This window comes from Ursus maritimus, unplaced genomic scaffold, assembly GCF_017311325.1.
Source record: "Ursus maritimus isolate PB19 unplaced genomic scaffold, ASM1731132v1 scaffold_1, whole genome shotgun sequence".
Taxonomy (NCBI): Eukaryota; Metazoa; Chordata; class Mammalia; order Carnivora; family Ursidae; genus Ursus; species Ursus maritimus.
Genome location: NW_024423343.1, coordinates 54767043 through 54780027, shown reverse-complemented (window position 1 = coordinate 54780027; position 12985 = coordinate 54767043). Strand labels below are relative to the sequence as shown.

The 12985-nt window shown below is 42.7% G+C and overlaps 1 protein-coding gene across 1 annotated transcript in view; it reads left to right on the top strand.

Moving 5' to 3' along the window:
• Positions 1 to 10059, top strand: part of LOC103659601 — a 122634-nt gene extending 112575 nt beyond the window's left edge. The window contains exon 5 of the mRNA XM_040636603.1: positions 9561 to 10059. Within this exon, the coding sequence (XP_040492537.1) occupies positions 9561 to 9623 (63 nt within the window). The 3' untranslated portion in view covers positions 9624 to 10059. The remainder of the gene's footprint in view (positions 1 to 9560) is intronic.
• The last annotated feature ends 2926 nt before the right edge of the window (positions 10060 to 12985 follow it).

Genomic DNA, 12985 nt, shown 5'->3' with positions numbered 1-12985 from the left:
AACTGGGTGATGAGGGTCAGTACTCCAGGTTTGGTCCTGATTTTGTGACTGTTTTGATGAGTGACCATAGAGGCAGACCACTTACAGGCTCTGTGACCGTGGGCAAACCACTTTCTGCCTCAGTTTCTTCATCTATCATGGGAATAATAATACTACTTGCTTCATAAGGTTGTTTGATGATTAAATGAGTTCATACCTAGAAAGCACTGGGAATAATACCTAGCATAGAGTTAGCACTCATGTTAGCTGCTTATTTTCCTCTTTTTTCATTTATTAAATGATTATCTCACTAACTTGCCTTCGGTGAACGTATTTAATAAACCATTAATACTGCCCTGAGAAATGTCTAAAGTAGAGGACAGAAATGATCACTTCATGTATTAGCTTCTAACATAAATGAGCAAGGAAATATTTTCGAGTATGAAAAGTTGGGGACCATCTGGTCAACTTCTCCCTCCATTTTAAAAAATTCTCCTCTGGATGCTCATTAGGGATTTCTACCCTTCATCTGGGCTCTATCCTCCAACTTCCCTTCCATCCCAACTCCTTGGTTTTCTTAAACTTTTTTTCCCCTTAGGAAAGTGAAAGAATAACAGCTCCAGCTAGAGACGCTTGCCTGAAATAGCACTGGCACATGCAGCTTCCTTTGCGGGTTTCTGCCAATGAGCCCAGCGGGCCCACAGATCCTGGGTATGCCCCTGGGTCCCCAGGAACAGGCCCCTGACCTTGAGGCTTGGCAGCAGGCCCAGGCTGCTCTGAAGAAGAGGATGACCCCCTCCAGAGACCAGACAGGCACCACCCATCTTGCTATCGCTGGAGTCCTGTGCCAAGTACAACACCAGGAAAATCTCTTTTTCATTGTTGAATTTTCCATGGGCTTTGAAAAAGTTCCCATTTCTTATAGCCAAGTCCAGAATTAAATTATACCTCACTGATAGCTGATGGAAAAAAAATCCCATTCAACTTCCTGAGACTCTTCCAACAGGCTTTGTTTGTGGCCTTGCGGATGGTGTTTCTGACGTGCTTCGATAGCTCCTTCCTCAGATCCCCTTCACACACGCTGACCCTCACTCTGCTTTCTGATATAAATTATTCATCTAATTTCTTGAGCACCAGGCAGACATGGCTGAGGACTGCTTCCCTCTCTGAACATGAAGTAATTGATGTTTTTCTGCTTTCCTGCCATGTGGCTAGGGAATTATTAAAATGGGCTTGTGTTTAATAGTCAGTTTTTGTTGGGTATTATAGCTCCATAGTTAAGCCACACACTTCCCACCTCCTAAAGCAATGTGATGGCCCTAAGTACAGAAATTCTCCAAGAACTCTATCTTCATACTTTTCTATTTCCTTTCCACGTCATCCCTCTTAACACAGAGAGGCAAAATGGCAATAATATGAGAATTTTATGTTCAAAAAAATCCCACAATCCAAAAAAATCCCGTAAGAGATTGTTTTCAATTTCCCCTCCCCCTCCGTACAGCCCACGCCACCACCAACAGTGACACCTAGTGGTCAAATGTAAGTTAGTCCCTTCATTTTGAGTTGAGCCGCTTTTTGCAGAAAATAGAATTTCCTTTGGAAGCAAATGGACAGAGCTTTATGTCTTTCTGTGAATTTACAGACAGATAGATTTCTTATAATGCATAATATATTATTTGGGGATGGAAAAGTGCATAATTTTCTTAAGAACGTATTGGACTTTTTTATCTGTTTTCTTTATAAAGTTTCTTTAAACTTGTGCTTGCGTTTCCCCCCCTTCGGTAATGACCATTTGATTTTATTATTACTTTAACAGTTGGAAGCTGCTCAACAACATTTTAAATTTCAACACCTATACTGTATACCTAAGGATAAAATATTTTAAAGTGAGTGATATTATAAATCAGCTATTTGCATAAATCTCTCTCAAACTTGTGGAACCACATTTACTGGCAGAAATGGTTCCCATTTATTATTTTTTTTAAAGATTTTACTTATTTATTTGACAGAGAGAGAGACAGCCAGCGAGAGAGGGAACACAAGCAGGAGGAGTGGGAGAAGCAGGCTCCCAGTGGAGGAACCTGATGTGGGGCTCGATCCCAGAACCCTGGGATCTCGCCCTGAGCCAAAGGCAGACGCTTAACAACTGAGCCACCTAGGTGCTCCAGAAATGGTTCCCATTTAAACAATAGTAATCTCTAGGAAGAGATGAGAATTTTTCTCCTAAGTTTTTTTTTCAATAAATGAGGAAACATAAGAATATCTATATTTTTAATGAAATCTTTTAAAAGTTATAAAAATATGGGAAAACCATGAATCCTTTCTTAGAACCTTTTTATTTTTAAATAATTTTAAATAATTTCTAATTATTTTAAAATAATTTCTTTTATTTTATTGTAATAGATGCACAGGCAGTTGCAAAAAACAGTACAGAGAAGTCCTCTGTACCTTCACCCAGTTTCCCCATGGTAACATCTTACATAGCTACATACATACAAGGAAAACCAGGAAAATGACATTGGTACAATCCATGTAATTTATTCAGACTTCATCTATTTTACTGGCACTCGGTTGTATATGTGTGTAATTCTATGCAACTTTATCACATGTATAGACACATGAAACTCCACCACAAACAAGATACAGAGCTGTTCTATCACCACAAAGATATCTCACCCTACACTTTCATAATATTAAAATAAATGATTGAGCCCAGACCTCTTGTCGATGGCAGGAAGAAGGTATGTGTATATTATCATTGTCATCATCACACGCATTTATTAAACTTACGGCCTGTGTTTTGTTAATTGCTTTATATGAATTACGTCATTTAGTTTTTGCAATAATCTTATGAGGTAAAGATTATTTACCTTTTTTTTTTTTTTTTTTGCAACTGCATTCATTTAAAAGAAGAGCACGGGTAGAATTAAATAAAGAAAAATGAAGGTTCATCTGATGTCTTGTCCCCTAACACACCAGATAAGGTTTGCTCCAAGCTCAGTTTTAAATTTGATAGATTCAGTTCACTAAATATGGGCACTGAGCTAGTTGATGAAGGGATTACAGGTGTTGACAACATACATTGCTCAAGGTGAGTCCTCAGTTCCCCCTGTTGGTCTTCTGAGACCCCCCTGTTGCCAAGGCCAGCCTCAGCCCCAAGGACAAGCTAGCGTCTCCTGAATGGCTTGGCACAGAGTCACTTCTGACAGGAATGGAAGGAAAACTGGGTTCCGTCTTCTCAATTCCTCCTTATTGGTTCTGTTTTTGTCATTTTACATCTTCAAATACTTGAGTATCTGTAGAGCCACAGCATGCTGGGAAATACAGCAACATGAAATACCACCGCGGTGTGAGTTAGCTACTCTACATCCATTGATGTTAAGAGAGAAAATGCATTATTAGAACTCTGGGTCACTCTCTTGTCTTCTTCCCTATATGGCACAGTCAAATAATAATGCCATTGTGCAGTACAAGACATAAAAATATAAAAAATGGCAGGAAAGTTCAGCTGGTAAGAGCTGTAATCACAGTACTAAATGGTTGGCTCCAGGTATAACTTTTTCGAAATATGAGATCTGCTTATCCACCTTTACCACCTGGGAGCCTAGCCAGTGGCACAGAATTATTTAGTCCCCTGAATTTGCTCTCCTACGTGATGTCATTGCCAGGACTAGCATTCTGCAAAGGCAACCTTGTGGGTTTTAGCATGTAGGGAGGAGAGCTACTTCCTGAGGCCACTCATTCCATTCCTAATTACCTAATATTTTTTAAACGTCCCCAGAGAGGTAAAACCTGGCTTAAAATTATACTTATGTGTAAATGACTGATACCAAATAAGAGCAGATTATACAGGGAAAAAAGGGTAGATGAGGGTGGGTGAGAAAAGGCTCCAAAGGGGATACCTGGGAGATGGCGCATAAGAAACAGTGGCGGTTGGGAGAACAGCATCACCTTCTCATGGTTTTGCCCCAAGCCAGCTGCTTATGCAAGGCAGGAAGGGACTATAATTAGAGAAAGTGACGGGTTTTGGAAGGGAATATACAGGGGGTGGGGGAACAACTTTAGCTCTCCTTCTTCCCCTGAAGGCCTCCTGGAGTCTGTAAGCCCCTCACAGCACCTCAGAGCCCAATAGAGGATGGAGGTTGCACAGGACGTGTCCCCATGAGGAGCCCTGAAGTGAGGTGGCTCTTTAGTGTGGCCCCTGGCTAATCAGCTCAACTTTGCCTGCTGAAGGGACTAAGGGGGCTGAGCAGAGCCTCCCACAGGGAACCATGGCTCTGAGATCCTGTGTGGGGGAGTACCAGGAAAGATGATTGTTGAAGCATGAAGAGTGCACCCGGGAGTGTAATCTAGGAGGCCCCAGTCAGGGTGAGATGGAGTCAGTGTTATCCCTGGGACAACTGACAGGACCTTCAATGTCAAAGAGTAAGGCTGAAAACATGATGGAGCAAGGGCAAGGAAGAGCCTGAGGAAGAGATCAGAACTAAGTTGGTTAGCAGAGACAAGATGATAGGCTCTTTCGAAGATTCAGGAGGGGGACAGAAATGAGTCCTAGAAAAGAATTTTCACAGCATACTAGTCCAGAGAGATGAGCTACTCCATAAAAAGTTCCCATGGTCCTCCTGCTAAAAAGAAACTGAGAAGACCACAAACTATACTCTTTCTTACAGATTAATTAGCCTATTAAAAGATTCGAGAAGTCCTACAACCTGTGTAGCTTTGCTTAACCCATAATTTTCCCAACTAATCTGACCTTAGACTCCTTTTCATGTTTTATACCCAATCCATTCCTAGGAACACACTTTGGGAAATACTCTCCTATAGTTCTTTGCCCCAATCCGGTTACACTGACCACCACCCAAAGTCTCCTCGGCCACCGAAGTGGTGTCCTGCAAAGCACTTGCTGTTAAGCAGAGGTCTCCTCACCTCCTGACCCACGGCCCGCTGGACACCATTCACATCCTCCCCCCGGGCTGGCCCCAGTGCTGAGAACATTTGGGCATCTCTTGAAAGGGAGCTCAGAGAACCTCAACAACCTGCTGTATTGACTTGGAAATATTGTGACTATACCATGGGAACCCCTTCGATCCATTGGGAAGGGTGTTTTTCTTCTAGCTGGGGCGAAATGCTCTTTGAACTGAGCTTCCCTACCTGTACTTTTCAATTCTGGAGGGTTTTTGTTGTTATTGTTTTACTCTGACACTACCTCAAGGCACAGCTGTCAGTTAGCAGCACTTTATTACAAGCCAGTGTCGGCTAACAGACCATGAACCATTCATTGATAGCTAATACCCTCACCCCTACTGAATAAAAGAGCCAAATTGCTAAATTTGTTTTTCCAAAGACATTGATTAAAAGAGTTGACAAAGCCACTTGAATGCAAAATTTCCAACTGTCTAAAATGAAAAGCTTTCCGATCTCATGTTGTAGGCTGGGGAGAAGGTTTATTTTCCTACTGTGTGTAAATAATGGATTTCGCCTTTTCTGGGAATCCATCATCGAAGAGTATGTTGAATACTCAAACAATGGCAGTCTAAATTGTCCTGCAGTGACACTAACTAGCTGGAACTAATTCAGAAATGTGCAGAGAGCATGATGAGGATGACTTCGTGTGTGGGGAAGAAGCAGCACACCTCACCTGCCTCCATCATAGCTCATCTCAGGACAGATGCTGGCTGGGCCCAGGCTGCCCAGAAAATATGGGAACCTTGTTATAAATTACACCCAGCTTTGTTTTTTTTCTTTTCTTTTCTTTTCTTTTCTTTTCTTTTCCCTTCCTTCCTTCCTTCCTTCCTTCCTTCCTTCCTTCCTTCCTTCCTTCCTTCCTTCTTTTAAAGAGGCTCTTTGTCAGATAGAGAATGTTAAAAGCTCAAATACTTTTTACTCATTTTCTTGCTGAGAGCTGCAGGCATAACCAGCAGCAACAACCTGTAATTAATCATAGCTCTGGATATGGGAGCACACGTTCAAAGACATTTTCAACCCACTGAAACACGTCATGGGTTTAAAATTTTGCCATAGAGCAGAATCTCTGGAATGAAGCTTTACATTCTTTCTGATTTTGATGTACCTACTGAGTATCGCCAAAGGCAGCTTTCGTAAAGTCATCGGGGATGAGAGAATTCCTTCCCCTCGAGGGATCTAGGACAGGCAAGCATCTCTGGACCACCCTGGAGACAAGCAGCAAGGTGGGCAGAGTCAAGTACATGATGCTGGGCAAAATATTAGGTGCATGTTTTGGTAATGCTCTTTTGTTGCAATGAACAGACTCTCAAGTTATGGGGGTGATTTATTGCAAGGATGCTTGTGGAACAGCATTTGAAATAGAAAATGCTCAGGGCTGGAGATAGTTCTAGAAAGTACCTATGCTCTCTGTTGCTCTCAGGAACCACAGGAATACTTTCTATTGGTTTTTCTGCTTCTTTTTGTCCTCTGTTGCATTCTGTCTTCTCTGAGGACCGGCTGCTATTGCTTTCTTATAACTTCCTCTTCCCTATAACCAGCGTGCATATGTTCCCTCTTGCTCCATCCTTTTTAAACTTCAGCTCTTATTACTAACTGACTCATTCTCTTGGCATTTTCATAGTTTATATTCTCAAGAGAGCAAATTAAACTGGTCCAGACTATAGCAATAGGCCAGGCCACATCACAAGTTGCTGGCCAGCCTAGGGGCAGCCTGCCTTTGGGTCAGGAGCTTACCCTGGATCTTATCAACTGGGACCAGGTAGAGTAGGGTTACCTTGTTTAACACAGGCTCCTCTAGACCTGTTCCTTCAGCAGATGCTGTGATTGGGCAAGCACCATGATCGACATCTGAAGTCATCCTTGCATTCCTATTCAGTAATTAACAAGGCCTCTCAGAGCAGCCCATGCTCTTCTCATGCACCAGCCCACACGGATGTCAGATGGCATTTCCACTTCTAAATAAGTCTCCACTCTTCAGAGTTTTCATCCTCACTGCCACTACTCTTGTAATTACCCCCACTCACTTTCTTCCTAACTGGTCTCCCTGCAGACACTCCCATGTCCCTTCAGTCTTGCATCCATCTTTCTTCAATTCAAATCTGATTGCACTACCCCCTTGCTTATAACATTCAATGTCTCCCATTTCGCACAGGAGAAAGTCTAATTCCTTGATGTGGTTTAGAAGGTCTAAAGGTTTTCATGACCTGGTCCCTGCCAGCCTCCTCCCACAGCATCTCTCATCATCCCTCCTTTGCTTTCAACTTACTGAGTTCCTTTCAGTTTCTCTCACTTGCTGTGCTCTCTCTTGAGTTGGGGTCTTTGTACCTGTGTTTCCCTTTCTCCATTCCCAACTCCCCCTCTTCTCTACTGAAACTTGCCGCCTCTGACTTTTCTGACTCCGTAGATGAGTGTGATGAAGACAGAGCACATCTGCTGTCTTTGCAGTTATACCCTGGCTCTGGCCCTGGGGTGATACTCTGTAGGTGCTCTGTAAACATTTCTTGTTGGTGTGTTGTTGATCCCAGAACTCTGAAAGGTTAATTCCGTGTGGAGATCAAAAGTGAAAGGTAAATAACAGTGATTTGGATAGAGGAAGAGCAGAAGAGAGTGAAGTGAAATAGAGAAGGACGTGGTATAAGGATTTTGAAAACCTCATGGAGTATAGATAAACCCCTGAAGAAAAAAGATCTATGGACTTTGATTACTGAGAGAAATCTGCAGCCCCCAGAGGGCCAGCAAGATCAAAGGACTTGCTGAGGAATCCATCTCAAGGATATCTAGCCATTAATAACAAGCAGGATTTAGGATCTGGATTAATTTGTTTAGCAGAGAGAAGCTTAACCCCTTTCTTTCCCTTTGGAATAGCTGTGGTACTTTGGATGGGATGTGAACCTAGACACACCTGTCTCCTGTGGTTTCCTGGGACAGTCTGCATTCCAGGGTATAGCCTACAGCTCCCTATGTGTTCCCAGCACCAGAGCTCTCTAGTGCTTCCCGATAAACTTTCACAGAGGCTGTGGCATAGCCTCTCCTTGTGTTCTGCCCACCCTACCCCCATGGGGAGCTCAGGGGAGACAGAAGAGCTGGACAACCTTGCCACACTTCTACGAAGGGTCATGCTCATCCCTCTCTGACGTTAGCCTTCTCGAGGAGGGTCATGGAGTCAAGCAGCCATAGTTATCTCTACCCTACTGGCATCAGGTAGATACTACAATTTTACACTTTCTGCCAGAAGCATACAATTGACACAACTGCTCACCTGGTTTAATGTGAGAGCCTAAATTCTTGAGGTAGCAAGACACACTGGAAGCCAAAAAGAGAATGGCCACCTCGCTGTATTTAGCAAGTGGGAGCTAGAGCAGGAAAGAGAGTTGGCAAGTGGCTAGTCAACTAGCTCCCTTCAGGCACGCAGATTAGCCACAGCCTCTCGTGGAATCAGTTTCCTGCCAATAGCCGATGGTAACCGGGAAGAACACAGGCTCACCACAACCTTGAGGAAGGAGAGGATGGCAAAAGTCAACAGGCACTGTAGTAACTGAGGACTCGTGTCCTCTGACAGGGGTCAAAGAAGGAAGAAATTGCCCCTGGAAGCTCACAGTGGTGTCATGGTCTGAGTTAGAAAGGCTTGTAGATCACATCTTCGCCAGCATGTCCCTCCTAATCATCCTCCAAACGTCCTGCCACCCATGAGACTTGGACTGAGCAACGTTGGTGGAAGCGGCCCTTGTCCTCACACCCAGAGGCAGTGGGTGGTCCTATCAGAAAAGCAGGGATCTTAGTTATCTCTTTTCTTGATAGTTCAGTCTGAAGAGATGTGGGATTCTCACCTCCTGGCTGTCCAATCTGAGGCAGATATAAGAAAACAACAGCTGCCTCATTTAAGACTCTTCTTTCCCCTTCTCTTCCTCTGCAGAAAGCAAGCAAGCAAACAAACAAATAAAACCAAAACCAAACAAAGAAGCCCCAAACAGGCTGGGTTATCTTGATCAAGGTACCTAATTTCTCTGAGCCTGTTTTTCTAGCTGTAAAATCAGGGGATTGGACTTTGTTGAAAAGTCCCCTCTACTTCTAAAAGCTATGACATTTCATATAAAATATTCAGAAGCCATAGAAAGAGGGGGGAACACATTTTTTTCCCTGATGGACCATCAAATAAGAAGAGTAATGAGTATTTGGGTGCAGGGTTCACAACAAGCCTGACTTACAGACTTAAGATGCCTAATTAAATAGTGGCCTCCCCAAGGTCACAGCCTCCTTCCTGTTGGTGTGTCTCTCCACTCAGTGCCTGGTACTCCATAATGCTATGCATAGGGTGCGATTCCTGACAGCTGTTGACTTAACTCTTAACAGACTTTGTTTTTCTCCAAGGGGGATCCTAGACCTGTACGTAAGGCCCAAGGGGGTAGAGGCATAGGACTGCTGTAGACATTTGCATTTGTTCTGTTCTCTTCCTTGGTGTTTAGACCGACGTGTCTGGTGGGAGCTAGATTTATGAAGGGCTGCTCTCGTTTCGGCTGCCTGGCTTGCTCGCTCAGAGTCAGGCTGCCTTGGGATGTTGATTTTTGTTCTTTTGCCCATTGTTTCCCTGCTCCCTATTTCTGATTTCTTTTTTTCAGAGGCTGACGCAGTTATTTCCACCCCGAGTGCTTGGCCCCACTCTCCGGCTCTGGGCTCCGTAACCCATGGCAACAAGAGAAGGGAAGCAGGTGATCACACACCACACACACATATTATTCGCTCTCTCTCTCTGTCTCTCTGGCTCTGGCAGTCTAGGGCACACAAAGGGAAGAGTCTTAGCTGGCTGCAGTGCCAATTAGAGACACAGGCCTCATGGCTGGTGCTGAGCGCTCAGGGCTTCCGGGTCACGAGGCAGCAGCTGCTGGGGAGCAGTGTGGCCTCTCCTTCTGTTTGCTCCAGCTCCTCGTATTTCTCCAGGGCAGCAAAGTAAAATCTGACCTTGCACACACAGTTAAAAATGTCTTCCCAGCAGTCCGTTCCCTGCTAGCCTGGCCTGGAACCCTATTTTATATGACTGCGGAGATTGGCAGAAGTGTACCGATGAGTCATAAGTGAGCTTACATATATTTACGATGAGAAGAAATTTCTTTCCACATAATTTTCCAAGTAGAAATCATAATTAAGTCATTTAAAATCTAAATTCTCACCCCTGTCCCTTCTCATATTGATTGGTTCTAGGAAGTTTCAACCCAGTTCAACAATTTTTTTGTTCCTTGCCAAATTTTCTAGTTGGTTTGACCTAAGGATCAGAAGAGTCAAGTGATTGGCCTGTGCTCAAGTGGTAAAAATCCCCTTTCTGTTCAAGGGCTAGAAATACATGGTAGACGGGTTCTTATCCTACTTGGTTGTAGGTTAATGAATAAGTAATTTTAAATAAGCATCATAAACAGTAATACATATAAACCCATATAACATCTTATTTTCATTTCAAACTTACCAATATGCAGTAATTTCCCACTCTTTTGATGAAGGGCCAAGGTCTGATGCTTGAAGGTCAACTCAGCTTTCTTGTAGTATAAGCTGTAATAAATATGATAATAATAATAATTTGTCTAGATTTTTATGGTTTTCCCCAATATTATACAATAATCTTATTCCAATCTCATTTGAAGGCAAAGTAACTTGTCTATTCTTTCCAAATAATTCAACCTATTTTTTAAGGAAAGACTTTATTTCCTTTGTATTCATATAGCATTGGTTTACATATTATTTAATAAAATTATGAATTAGAAAAACAAACATAACTGCCAGAAACTGTTTTGGGGATAAGTCCAAGTACTCTTGATAAATTGGATACCCAACTGTTGGGAGCAGGGGTGTGTAGACATTCAAAAGAGCAGCATCCAGCAATATGGGGCAACTAGGAACTCCTAGCCATTCCACCACATGACTGTTGAATGTGATTACTAATACTAGAAATGCAAGAATGTTATTACTTATACTAGAAAGCTAATACCTGCATGGAACTAGCAGCCCCTTGCACTGATCCCCTCCACAATCTTCTGATCCTGTACCATTTTTAAGATCATTTCTTCATATTTAACATTTAGACAACTTCACCTGTTGCATGTGCTTCTCAAATTCAGCGAGTCCAAAAATAAGCCCTTCTCTTCTTTTAAGATGAAATAGGACGTGCTGGTTTTGCTAGTGGGAAAACTCTTTCATTAAAGGAAATCTTAAGCCAGGTTGAAGTCAAGATGGGACCCCAGAGGCTCAATGTCCATCATGCCCCTTCAGGAGATCCCAAGGAGCTTCTGAGGATTTCCAGAATTCTTTAGAGCACAGATAGAAAAACCTCTGGAATGGGGTATAGACTTTGAAGCCAGATGGAGCTGACTTCAAATCCTTACTCTCCCACATGCTATCTGTGTGACTTTGGTCATATTGGCTATGAACAGAGTCCTAGTTTTCTTAGAAGTAAAGTGGGAATAACATAGCTTCTAATAAAAATTGTGAAAATGAGATGAAATGCTGCATGAAAGCACTTGACATGCTGAGATACCCAGCAGTGTCTCCATATCAGTTCTTTTTTCAATGGTCTAGATTTTTTAATGGCACCCAGTTCCTAAGGTTTGAAACCTCAGTTGCCACTGGCCCTTCCTTCCTCTTGAACTACCACCCTCCCACCACCTTACCCAGTTATCTGGGAATTTCTGCATCTTCTAGCCCCTTAACATCAAGTCCTCAGCTTAGCTTCCATTTCATTTTCCTGTTACCATCTTAGTTCATGCCTTCATTATCCCCTAACTTCCTGCTACTCTGTACCCACAAATTCAACCTACACATTGATGACCATTGACCTTCCTGAATCACAGAACTGACTGGACAGGCTGTGCTCAGAGCCCCTCAGTGGTGCCCAGTAGTCTACCACATAAAATCCATATGGCAGAGCTTGGCATTCAAAGTGTTTCAAGCTTTAGGCTCTTTTCTTTTCTAGGCTTATCTCTGGCTACTTTGCCACCAACTCCTCTGTCCAGCCCATGCAACTCCTCTCTGGTCTCTTACCAAGTCTGTGCCTCTATCCCCTGCCATCTCCTCCACCTTTCCCTTGCCATGCCTCTGGCTATGCAAGTTCCACCAAGATTTCAAGCTGAAGTGGCTTTTTAAAAAAATAATGTTGTCTCATCTTTTCATTTTTTAAACACCCTCTTCTGGCCTCACCCCCCAAAGTTTGTGTCAGTCTTCCTGTGTTGTTAATATTTGTACATTTCTTATACTCTCATTTATAAGTTATCTCTCCTGTGAACCTGACTCAGGACCTTGCCACAGTAAGCTTCAGAAAATAGATCTTGGCTGAATACTTTTCGATAAACATTTCAGGGTATAGATAAGATCCAAAAGAAGAAACAAAACCAAAGTAGATACCAAGACTTACTGTGGGTTCATAGTTTATGTACTGTCGTCTCCTCAGGGGCCTTGCAAAAGAGGACACTGTTACCCTTGAAGTCTTGGTTCCCCCCCCTCCACCCCAGGAAGTTGGGCATGAAGGCCAGGACAGAAGTTAATCCCAAGGAAACAGGGTTTTCCTTGACTGAATTTTTTATTGATACAAGTTTATTTATAATATTTTAGAAAAAGAAAACAAAACTTCTGTAAATTACTACCTTGCAAGGAAAAAGAGGAAAACCGGCATGTTCTTTCATATGCTTCTTGCTGCCATTTTAATTTTTATCAAGCTTGTCATGGGCTGTCAATGGCCATGATTTCCTGAACATTTTAATGATAGGAAATGCCTATAATTATAGGAAATTGTGACCCCAGTAACCGTTTCTGACCTGTCTGCATCCAAATCCTTGCCTTTTTGCACCACAACAAATCTAAAACTTCATACAATATTATTCCATATTATAACCATGAAAAACACGGAACATTGCAATGAAATAGTAGAAGGAGAACTCAATTGGCATTACGAACTGAGGAAACCCAAATCTCCCTTATCCTATTTTATTAAGCTGGACAGACTGCTAACGGAGTATGGGCGTTGGGCTCTGACCGCTGGAGGAAACCGCCATTATCAAACAAA